The sequence below is a fragment of the Pteropus medius genome, unplaced genomic scaffold (genome assembly GCF_902729225.1).
Source record: "Pteropus medius unplaced genomic scaffold, Ma_sr-lr_union100, whole genome shotgun sequence".
In the NCBI taxonomy this organism is placed as follows: Eukaryota; Metazoa; Chordata; class Mammalia; order Chiroptera; family Pteropodidae; genus Pteropus; species Pteropus medius.
The window spans coordinates 6,132,603-6,144,656 of NW_024352784.1; the positions used below are offsets into that span (position 1 = coordinate 6,132,603).

General features: G+C 32.7%; 1 protein-coding gene across 16 annotated transcripts in view; it reads left to right on the top strand.

Annotated features, from left to right (window-relative positions):
- Positions 1-12,054, top strand: part of EMSY (EMSY transcriptional repressor, BRCA2 interacting) — an 80,450-nt gene that overhangs the window by 44,155 nt on the left and 24,241 nt on the right. For all 16 annotated transcript variants that reach the window (XM_039848090.1, XM_039848092.1, XM_039848101.1 and 13 more), the window contains 2 exons: positions 4,339-4,488; positions 6,532-6,702. In XM_039848090.1, the coding sequence (XP_039704024.1) occupies positions 4,339-4,488; positions 6,532-6,702 (321 nt within the window). The remainder of the gene's footprint in view (positions 1-4,338; positions 4,489-6,531; positions 6,703-12,054) is intronic.

Consider the following 12,054-nt stretch of genomic DNA (forward strand, 5'->3'; position numbering starts at 1 on the left):
TGTAGATCAGCTGAAGCATATAAGCATCTGAACAAAATTAAATCTTCTAATTCGTGACTGTAGGATGTTTTTCCATTTTAGATTTTCTTTCATTTCTTTCAACAATGTCGTGTGGTTTTCAGAGTATAAAATTTGCACTTCTTTTCTTAAATTTATTCCTAAGTATTTTATTCTTTTTGAAGTTGTTGTAAAAAATTGTTAATTTTATTTTTCAGATTGTCCTTTGCTAATGTATAGAAATAAAACTGATTTTATGTGTTGATTTTGTATCCTGAACTTTTGTTGAAGTCATTTTTTTAGTTCTAATATAGTTTTTGATAAATTCCTTAAGATTTTTTAAATATAAAAGATCATGTCATCTGCAATAGACTTTTTAAATATAAAAGATCATGTCATCTGCAATAGAAATAGTTTCTTCTGTTACAATCTGGATATCTTGTGTTTCTTTTCTTGCTTAATTTCCCTGGGTAGAACCTCTAGTAAAATGTTGAATATTACTGGCAAGAGTGGATGTCATTGTATTGTTTCCTCTTCCTTCTATTCATAGAACTTCCTTTAGTATCCGTTGTAAGGCCTTCTGCTAGCAACATATTCTCTCTGTTTTTGTTTATCTGGTAAGAAGACTTTATTTGCTGGATATTGGATTCTTGGTTGATAGTTTTTTCCTTTGAGAACTTAGAATGCATTATCCTACGGCCTGCTGGCCTGCATCGTTTTTGCTGAGAAGTCAGTTGTCGACTTTAATGCAGTTCCCTTGTCAGTAGTAAGCTGTTTTTCTCTTGCTGCTTTCAAGGTTTTTTTCCTTGTCTTTGACTTACAGGATTTTCAGTATGGTGTGTCTGTCTGTGGATCTCTTTGTATTTATCCTGTGTAGAGTTTACTGAGCTTCCTGGATGTATAAGTTACTGCTTTTGAGTAAATTTGGGACATTATTTCTTTGAAATTTTTTTTCTTTTTCTCTCTGTTCCTTTTTGGTAGTTCCATTACATATATATTGGTGCACTTAATGGTGTTTCACATTTCTTTGAGACTATGTTCATTTTCCTTTATTTCTTTTCTCTCTAGTCTTCAACTTGCATAATCTCTGTTGATCTATTTTCAAATTTGCTAATTATTTCTTCTGCCAGTTCAGATCTGTTCTTGAGCCTCACTAGTGAATTTTTCATTTCGATTACTGTACTCTTCAGCTCCACATTTTTCATTTGGTTCCTTTTTTTGTAATTTCTATCACTTTATTAACATTCTCTATTTGATGCCACTTTGTCATTATGCCCTTTTTACTTCTATCATACTTTTCTTTAGTTTTGTGTGCATATTTATTTATAAGGGCTACTTTGAAGTATTTTTTTGTTGTTGTTCAGTCTGATATTAGGTCACTCTCACAGGTAGCTTTTGTTGCTTGTTTTTTTTTTTCTAGTGTATGGGTCGTATTTTCCTATTTCTTTGCATGCCTCCTAATGATTTTGTTGATGCCTCCTATACATTTTAGATATTTAAATTAATGTTTTAGATATTAGATATAGTTGGGTACTGGTCTTCCCCTACCTGCACCCCCGTTTTGTTATTTTTATTTGCTTGGTTATTTGTTGTTTAGTGACTAGGTCAGTTACTTTAGCGAAGTTAAGTCTCTCATGTTCCTCAGGGACGTACAGCTCTGGGTATGCCCACTGTTATTCTGAGATGACGGTAGTATTGGTTCTCTTTCTTTCTTTCCTTGACCACGCTCAGCTGTTAAACTCTTCTAACTGATTGTACTATTTCAACAATGCCCAGGAGCATAAGTTACTCTCTATAAACTAATACAAATTGTGGCTTCTTTGAAGGAATAGTAGTTACAGAGTTCTATTTCTGATATTTGTCAGACCACAAGAGGATTCCTCTGAGTTTCTGTATTGTTCAGTTTTCTCCTGCAAACCGTCTAGCCTATAGTCCAGTTGCCTTTTATCACATCCCCCACTGTTCTTTATAATACATTCAGGCTTGAATTTCTCCATGCTCTGTTACAAACGAAGTCAGTTCCTTTGGGAAGAGATTAGGAACTACCTATTTTATGACCTCTTTCTACCTTCAGGCAGCTCTGGAGCTCTGGGTGTGGGGTCAGTGGCATGCTTCTCTGAATGACGCTCCTGCTTTAGGAGCTGAGCAGTCAGTGAAGGCAGGGGTAGAAGGATGGGAAGCAGCCTAAGATCCTCTTGACTTAATTCTCCTGGTAGTGGAGCCACCGCCTCATAAGCCAGGCAGTGGTGATTAGGACCCCAGTATTCCCTGTGACACCATGCCCAAGGTGGAGCCTTTGTTCTATGAATTGGATGCTGAGCGGAAGGGAGCACCCACCTCTTGACTGTACTTTCACGGGACTTACCTTAGCAATAGGTACCTGGGGGCAAGATGAGATCCAGAAGTCCTGTTGCTCCTCAGACCTCCAGCTGGAGGAATAGGAAACCTTTGGTTCCTGACTGCAGCAGTATGTAGAGGAATCTTTGCCTCGCTTGTAGCAGGGGTAAGGAGGAACAGGTCTTGGTTTAAATACCACAGATCTTCCCTTTCTTACTGATTTTTTCTATATTTTTTTGAATAGATATTTCTTTGTTGGTCCTTGGGACCATTTCCAGAGCTTTTCATTGGTTGTTTTATTACTTTTACCATTTTCATTGGATCAGCAGATTAGCAGATCTCTTTATGCTCTCTTGTTAGAAATCGATCTCTGGAGTAGTTTTTGTTGGTTTTTAATTGAGATATAATTGACACATTGTGTTAGTTTTAAGTGTGCCACATAATAATTTGATATAGGTTTAGCTAACTTGAGTTAATATCCATTATCACACAGGTATAATTTGTGTGTGTGTGTGTGTGTGTGTGTATATTATGAGAACTTTTAAGAGGAATGGTTTTAAGTATTTTGGAATTATCTTTTTTTTAAAGGACTGTAGAATTGTCTTTGAAACTATCTGGGTCTGCTATTTTTTGGCAGAGAAGGAAGACCTCTTAAAAATTTGTTTTAAGGAAATTTGTCTATTTAGACATCACTCTTTTCTGAGGTCAATTTTGATAAACAATATTTTTCTAGAAAATTACTTATTTGGTCCAAATTTTTAACATATTTGTAGGAGTGAGCAAATTAGTTTCTTATGATTCTCTTAAATTTTTTTCTGTCTGTGGTCATTTCTTAGGGGACTTCTTTTTATGTACCTTAAGCATTATTGTAATTCATTAATCATATAATACTAGAAATAATTTTTCCCCTATAGCTTCACTCTTAATGATTTATTATAATCAGAATTTCTTTATTTCTATAAACACTTTATAATTTTGATTTATTTAATCTTCATAGTAACCCTAGAAGGTATGTATTATGTTACAATTTTAATTTTTTTGTTGACTACAAGAAATTTAAAATTATTTAAAGCTATTAAATAGATTTGTTTGCTTCCTAATGTCTCAACCTAACCACCATCCAAAAAAGTAATACAATTTTTGGTTGTCTATGGAATGCATTCTATTCCATGAATTATTTTAGCAAAGCTAATGGGGAAAAAGTTTACCAAAATTTTCTTCCTCAGTTAACAATTATTAGTACTTAAATTTGTAGTTAGCATGAAATATTTCTTTTAAATGAACATTGTACATTTGGAAAGTCAGTGTAACAATTATAACATTTAAAATGAAACTTTGAAAAATGTAAAAAAAAATTATAACCTCTCCACTTTAACATTTTAATTTTATTGTTACATGTTCCCTTTCAATTTTTGTCCACATACATATTTTTTATAAGTGCAGTAATAGTGTATTCTTTATTTTGTGTTTGACAAAGTGAACTATTAAAAATACTTTTAAAAGAAGTTAATTTAAAAATAAAGATTCAAAAAGAAAATGTTCTTGCTCCTTAAATTTTTAACAACCTTTATAGTTTAAGTGGTTAGTGAAATATTTGATGTAGTTAGGAATATATAAAGCTACATTAACATTTGTTTTTGACTTCTTATCCTAATTCTTTCATCTCAGCCATTTGCATGGTATAGATTATTTATCTGTAAAGTTCCAGTGAATGGCTAATTTGGTTTGAAAGCTCTTATATGACATGGTCCTATACAAAGGGAAAAAATCTTGTTTTTAAGAGAATTTAATAACTTCTAAAATGTTTTAATTGTATTTTTTAATGAGAGAAATTAGGAAAGATAGGAATTTGAGAAATAAAAGTTTAAAGAGTTTCATCCATATGAAGAAAGCTTTTCTTTAGGTGAGACTGAGTACATGTGTGTAACTACTGCCCTCTTGGGTTGATATAAATTATGTTTTAAAAAATAATTTGTACTGATACTTATTTTTCTTCTTTCAAAGGTGTTAAAATCATCACACAACAAGTTCAACCAAGTAAAATTTTACCCAAACCAGTGACAGCAACTCTGCCTACCAGTAGCAATTCCCCTATTATGGTGGTTAGCAGTAATGGTGCGATTATGACAACTAAACTGGTAACCACTCCTACTGGTAAGTTTTCTTGAGCATCAGTACAGTCATTTGTCATATATTCATTGAGTAATTCCTCTGTACCAGCAATGTGCTTGACACTGGGGATAGAGATTAATGAGACAATTCTTCAAAGAGGCCTTTCTTGACTTCCCGCTTCTCCCTAACTTAAAATAGCTCTCTTCTTATTGTTGTACTGTCCTTTATTTTCCTTTATGGCACATACTACAATTTCTAATTACTAATCTACTTGTTTGTTGATTTGTTTAATGTTATTTATCTTATTAGACCGTAAATGTCTATGAGGAGTCCCAGCTCACAAGGATCTCACTTTGATGAGGTTGAGAGTCAGTATAAATCACAGTCTAGTAAGCATTTCTCAGACTGAGAAAGCACAGTATGGCATATTGCCTAGATAGAAGAATAACCTGGCTATGCCCAGGGTAGTAACAGTGTACGAACATTTAAAATAGTATCATCCTTTGTGACCTTGAATAGTTTCTTAATCTCTCTAAATCTTTTGTCTATTTAAATGGGATAATAATGCCTGAACCAAAGGTTATTGTTAAGTATTAAATGAAATCAAGTATGTAAAGTCCCCAGCAGAGTGCTCAGTAGCTATTACTATTAATTAATATTAGAATTATCCATTACTATTATTTTAAATTTGTATAAGTCTTACTAAACTTTGTGAGAGGGACAGTATTTAGAGGATAGAATCTAAATAGTGTAAAATTATACCTGTCTGAAGTTTGTAAGCTATCATCTATTGGCCAGTGTATAAAGGTCTGTACGAAAATTGCACTTAACTCTAACTTAGGCTTTATTAGCTCCCATTTTCAGCTACAAAACAGAGACTTACATTAAGCAATTTGTACAAGTCCACAAAGTTAATAAAAGACAACTGGGATTTGAACCCAGATCTGTTTGACTGCATACCCAGTGCCTTTTTTTTTTAAAAAATAACAAGCTCAAGTTGACTTTTTTTCTGGTTATAATTCAACTGATTCAAACTATGGATCTATATAGCATAGTTATTTTGTACTAGGTTTTGTTCTGATTCAGATGTTTCTTTTTAACCAGTTTAAATTAATTCTAATGTTCTTTCCCTCCTTCCTTTTTTGGATAGGGATTGTATTTTTAAATGATGAATAACTTGCTAAAAGCATTTTTTGGAGGAGAAGGTTGTTTAAAATAGTTATCACAATGACCTCTGAATCTAATTATGAAAAAACTTTTTTCAGTTGAAGATGTTATCTTAGTTATCTTCATTCTTAGTGTAGGAATGGTATTTCTGAATTACCGGATTTGTAAGAAATGACAACAGATTCTTCTGGTTAGTTTTTAACTCCTGTTTGGGAAAAGGAAGAAGCCCTAGAAATAGTGGGGAAGAGGATAAAATCCTTTGGGAGACATGAAGAAAAATCTTCTAACAAGTCAGTTAAAGTTAAGGAAATATGTAAATAGTGAACTTTTTAGGCTAAAAAGAAATATTCCTGGCAACTCTCGGCAGCTTCAACTTTAATCTCTAGTAAACTGATGGAATAACTCTTTAAAAGATGAAAATATATTTCAGAGTAGCAGAGTACAAAACAGTGAAAGTTTATAAAATTGTAGGCAAACAGTACTGCCTTATTTGCTGAGTGCTGACGTTGGGTTTGGCACTGAGACAGCATAAAACAGATGCAGAGACCTTAAAATCTATAACAGAAATAGCTTAAATGCTCTGGCAGGAAAGATGATTAAATTTAAGTTTATTTTGGCATAAAACTAGTGGAAGAAGGATAGTGGAAGAAAGGAATAAAACTATACTTTTTCTTGGGGTTAGTAATTTGATGCAACACATCACAATATTTTATGTGTAAAATTAATTTGAATTGACTTGGCTGTAGTTCTTGCTATGTACATCGAAAACGCTGTAAATTGTTAATGTCTCGACACCTCGAATTTCCATTTTCAAGTTCAAGCAATGTAGGTTACATTAAATTATACTTTTAACTGCCTAAATTGTCATTCTTCTATAAGTAATAACAAGTTTTTCTTTTGGCTTTTCCTTTTTTATAGGCACACAGGCAACTTATACCCGGCCGACAGTGAGTCCATCCATAGGTCGGATGGCTGCAACCCCTGGAGCTGCAACCTATGTGAAAACTACCAGTGGTAGCATCATTACAGTAGTACCCAAATCATTAGCTACCTTGGGGGGCAAGATAATTAGCAGTAATATAGTTTCTGGTAGGTATATCTGAAATATGTAAAAGGTGTAGGTGACTAGCAAGAGGAAAAAAACATATTTCAACTGTTAAAGGATTCTGTTTGATGTTAGTTTTATGCATAGAAGTCTAGAGCTGTTTTTAGTCCTGACATTTAGTGATTAAATATAGTTTTTTTTAGTTCTGATATTAAATCTTCACATATTAAATTTTTGATAGTTTTAAAATAGAACATAAATGTTGCTTTTAATCAGAATGGAAAGATTATGGTTTACATTTGCATAGAGATTTTTCATTTATAAAGTGTTCTCCCATTTGTTAATCCATTCAGATCTCATAGCTCTGAGATAGTTGGTATCATCCCCAGTTTACAGAAGCAGACAGATTTAAGGTTACAGACATGAAATTGACTTGTCCGAGACCACACAAGCTAGATAGTGGAAGAACTAGTATTTATTTATCTAAATGTGTTTGAGGGACCGTATCTCATAATTTCAATTATTAATGTCATTTTAGTTGATTAAAAATAAAAATACTTGAATATCCTTATTTGTTTTTCACCATTTATATTGACTCTTTTAAAAAACATTTTACTCAGATGTGGAAGGCTAATTTATTGGTATTTTAGAACCTTACCTGGTTTTTATTGGCTCATTAATTCCTGAAGTATTTGGGTTGTGGATTCTGAAGTGGAATGTTAATATGGCATTCATTTTCATTGATTATTATTTTTTAATTAAAATGATATAAATAACTCTGATCAAGTAAACCCTGAGGACTTTAACTGTCAACCAATTTTGTAGACTAGCCGTATTTTGTATGCCCCAGGTGAGTTGTTGTAACATTCTAAAGTGAAAGGACTGAAGTTCCTGGCAGTAATACGATGTTGCTGATAACTCAGTGAATAAAAAAAAGCAAAGCAGGGCATGGTATTGGCATAAAGTACTATATTTAAAGCTGTTAATTTTGGCTCTGCTTTTAAGTATAAGTGAAAAAAGCCAGTGTTTGCCAGATTGAGGAGAGTGAAACCAGGGGAAAGAATCATCATACTCCAGATTTTAAGAGGATATGTTAAATAACAGTTAAAACTCAAACTATATTACCTAACAGTATCTTTAAATAGTATAGAGCACATACTCAATTAAACATTTCTCAAAATGTTTTTCATTGGTATGTAGCTTTTTATGACTGTAAGTTTTTCTTTACTTAAATTTGAATTCATGGTACCACATAGCTTGAAGGAATGTTTAGATGTTACAAGGCTGCTGTTTTCAGACCTTTTTTATAATTTAGCTGCTTTGTGCCTGGTTAGAGCAATACAGGCAAGCACATTTCCTAGAAGCAGAGAGGTTCTTGGATATAACATTTATACATTTTATCAGATACATATTTTCTATTTAAATATAAAGCAACTCATAGTTAATTGCTATTTTAAGTGTATGGGTATACCTGAGAAGAGTTCTTAAATTTTTTTAGCACTGTAGGATATACTTGGCACATAGTTGAAACACCTTTATTTATTGCATGGAGCTCATTTTGTCTCTACCTCTGCTTTGCTATTTGACACTTTATTCTAAAGAACGTCCCTCATTTCTGACTACTCTAAACTGATCCTTATGTTACATATCAATATTCTTCATAAAGACAATTCTCTTATAATAGTATTGTTGTCTATGATACTGTGATCATTGGTTAGTTTATTAGTAGTTTTCAATCCCAGGTTGTCTGTTTACAGTAAACTGATAAGCCTGGTTGGATGAATTTAGATAGTTTTGTGCTTTCATCTATGAGCAGATGCTGGATTCTAGATTCCATACTTACCCCACCTCCAGACCGCCCTCATTCCCTAACACAAAATGTACACTTTTTAAAAAATACATACACACAAACATCTAGCTGTAAGAATAGAAAGCTTTTTAAAAACGTGGTTTCTTTTCCTCATTGTAGAGAATTTGAAAAATATAGAAAGATACGAAGAAAAAAACTTAAAGTTTTCACTATACAGAGAAATGTGTTGATTTAAGTGTGTATATTTGTGTTCATTTTTTTTGTATAGATGCATTGTGCATATATATATATTTAAATTGAGAACTAATATAATCCGTTTTATCTTTTTTCATGTAATATTATTTTCTCATTCTATTAAATGTATTTTGACACCCCCCCACCCCTGCTTAATTGCTACACAGTATTCTCTTATATGATGCACTATAATTTCGCCATTTGTTGAATGTTTTGAGTTGCTTACAATTTTTTTGGTCATTGTCAATAATTCTGTGATGAACATTATAACACATAAATTATTACATGAAGTTCTTACTTCCTTTGTATAATATCCTAGAAGGCAAGTTCACGTTTCCGTGCTTCCAAAGTGTATTTTAAAAGGTCAAGTTTTTCTTTTTATTGGAATAAGCAGTTAAATAGAGGCATGACTTTTTGCAGTTATTTGACTCATATAGAGACATTTATTTACTTACATGTGTATACATAGAACTATCAGATATGTAAAGTTTTTTTGTGAGCTTTGTTAAGGGGTAGTTAAGAATCATGCATATTTTATGCAGAAGATTGGATCCCTTAGAAGTGAACTCATTATCTTGACTCTGAGGACATTATGAGAACCTGTGACAATGGCAAAACTTGATTTTGATTCTCTTAATCTTTAGTATAATGTCAGGCAAAGAGCAAGTGTTTATATACTTTTTAATTCATTCATTCATTTGCTCATTCTTGAGCAAAACAATGTAAAACATTACCCAAGAGACCAAGATTTCAGGGTGACTTAAGAATCTGTGAACAGTAAAATCTGGGCCAGTAAATTTGTGTTCTTTAAGCCTTACCTACCATAATGCTCAAACTTTTATAGGTTTCTTATTTTTAAAAAGGAATCTGGATTATATGATCCAAATGCGATTCACAGTTATTTGCACCCATTGTATCATAACTCTTTAAGTGAAGACTGTGTATATATGTGGGTTCTCTGATATGCTATGAGCCAGATGTTGGACTGGGTGCTGTGATACATAAAGATATACATGAGGTGCATTCTCTGCCCTACAAAATGCTAAACTTGCATACCTTCTGTTGTGACATGAGAAGCGTAGACTAAATTCTATGGAAGCATAGAGGAAGACCTTTTTTAAAAATGAATACTACTTCTTTCTCCAATATAACATAGGTATCACCTGAGATATAGAAACATGCTCACTGGGATTTTAGACTTTTGTAATTTGATAATTCTAGTCATAAATTGTATTCTATTTTAATATAATGCTATACTTGCTTTGCCTTATGCTGTGCCCTTTTCTTCTATTTTCTGACATCTCCCCTGCCTCATTTTATTAAGCTGGCGAACTTGATTTGTAACTGTCTCATAAACTAGCATACCTGTAATGGAAAGGATTAGACATTTTTATAGATAGAAATCACTTATTAAGCAAGTGTTGTCAAAAAAGTGGTTCTTGTACTTTGGTGTAGAGTTAAAGCTTGGTTTACATTTTTTTGAGGTAGTTTCTAATACTTACTTTGTAAAAAAATTTTATTAGTCAAAATTTGGTAAGGCTTCATTGTTAAAAGAGACATCATAACTGGGGGGATTATGTTAATTAAAGGATTGGATCTAATTAAGACTTAAAGTTGATATAAGTGAACAATGGGCAGCTTGGTTTTTTTGGCTCTTAACAGCCTTCTGTTCAGAGATCATGGATAAAGGAAAAAAACATTTGTGAATCTGGTGCATGAATAAAAGTTCTTTTTTATGTAACTTGAGTGTGTTACCTCAATTTACATAAAAAAGAGCTATATTATAAAGATACTGTAACAAGATTGCCATGAGTCGACATAACTAGAATAGTCTTATTTTTAGTACAGTCTTGTTTCTAAATCTTTAGTAAGGAATGCTAAGGTTTTCCAATAGAAAGGAATAAAATTTTGTTTTTCTTCTTGAGAATATATTAATCAGTCATGTTTTTAATGAGTACTTGTTCTGTGCTTAGTCATTTGATAAATGATATACACACCTATAGAAGAAAAATATGACTTGCCTGTTTTCATAGGCAGAGGAAATTACAGGCGCAAAAGTTGCATTGGGACTGGTATGCTCAAGGACCAATGTGGAAACCAACACACTGAAGGAGAGGTATATGTTGGATAATCCTGACAATTAAAGTCTGGCGGAACCTGGAAAGCTAAGCAGAGGAGTTTGGGCTTTGTGTGGTAGGTAATAGGAAGCCATAGTGAAGAAGTTACATGTTAGACTAGAGTTTATGGTGTGTATCATGGAATAGGAACAAATAAGATCAAATTGATAGATTAAAGGCTAGATCGTATAGGATTTTGAAAAACAAAAGGGAAAGTTGGAACAAGGTACAAGAGAGATTAGGAAGGTTTTTAATGAATTTCACATGCTCAGGGTTCTTGATATGATGAAATCAGTTTTTTGTTTGTTTGTTTGTTTTTTTAAAGGACATTTTTTGATAAGACAGGGACCATCAGATCTATTTGCATGATAGAGAAACTTGAAATAGAAAATAATGGGAAGCCAAAAGAGGTGAGGGCCTTTCCTTTCTGCTGACATTGATAACATTTTGAAAGAAGACATTATGTTGGTGACAAAAGTTCATTCACATAATATTACTGAGTAATTGCCACACACTGTGTGCTAAGAACTGAGGAATCAGTGACATAAAAGATACAGTGTGTAGCTCAAGAGGCGTTCATTTCGTTGGGGGATACGTGGAGTGAAGACAGACATGAATCAAGATTTGCACCAGGATTTCCAATTTAGACAATTAGAAGAATACAAATTTGATAGATTTCATAGGCAAAAGAGAAACAGATTATAGAAGGATGTGGGGGAGAGGGCAAGATAATAAAATGTTTGGATCAGGACATACAAATCTACAAAGTAGATCCTAATAGTTGGAAATACATATGTGTATATACATATACACACACAAATATATAAAGTAGACTTTCATCCTCTTTAGAGTGCTGCAGATATTAAGAGCACATATTTAATCTGTCTTAGTCTCTGAGTCAGTGTTTATTTTGTCTTTTGATCACACCAAAAATACATGACATTTCTTTTCATAAGTTTTTCTAGAGTCTAGTGTTATATGAATTTTGATAAGCATTTACCTCTTTTTTGATGATCTTTTTGAAGAATTTTCCCATCACACTAGATATAGTGATAATACTGGGTTTGGAGAAAACATAAGCCATATAATAGAGATTCTGATTTGCTTCAGTTAACTAGTCAGGAGAGGAATATTGTTGGAGAAACTGATAGCGATATTTTTAAGTTCTGAGTTTGGTGTGTAGGTCCTCAGATTCCAAAAAGATGACTGTTGTTAGGAGTCAATTCTTAATGTTT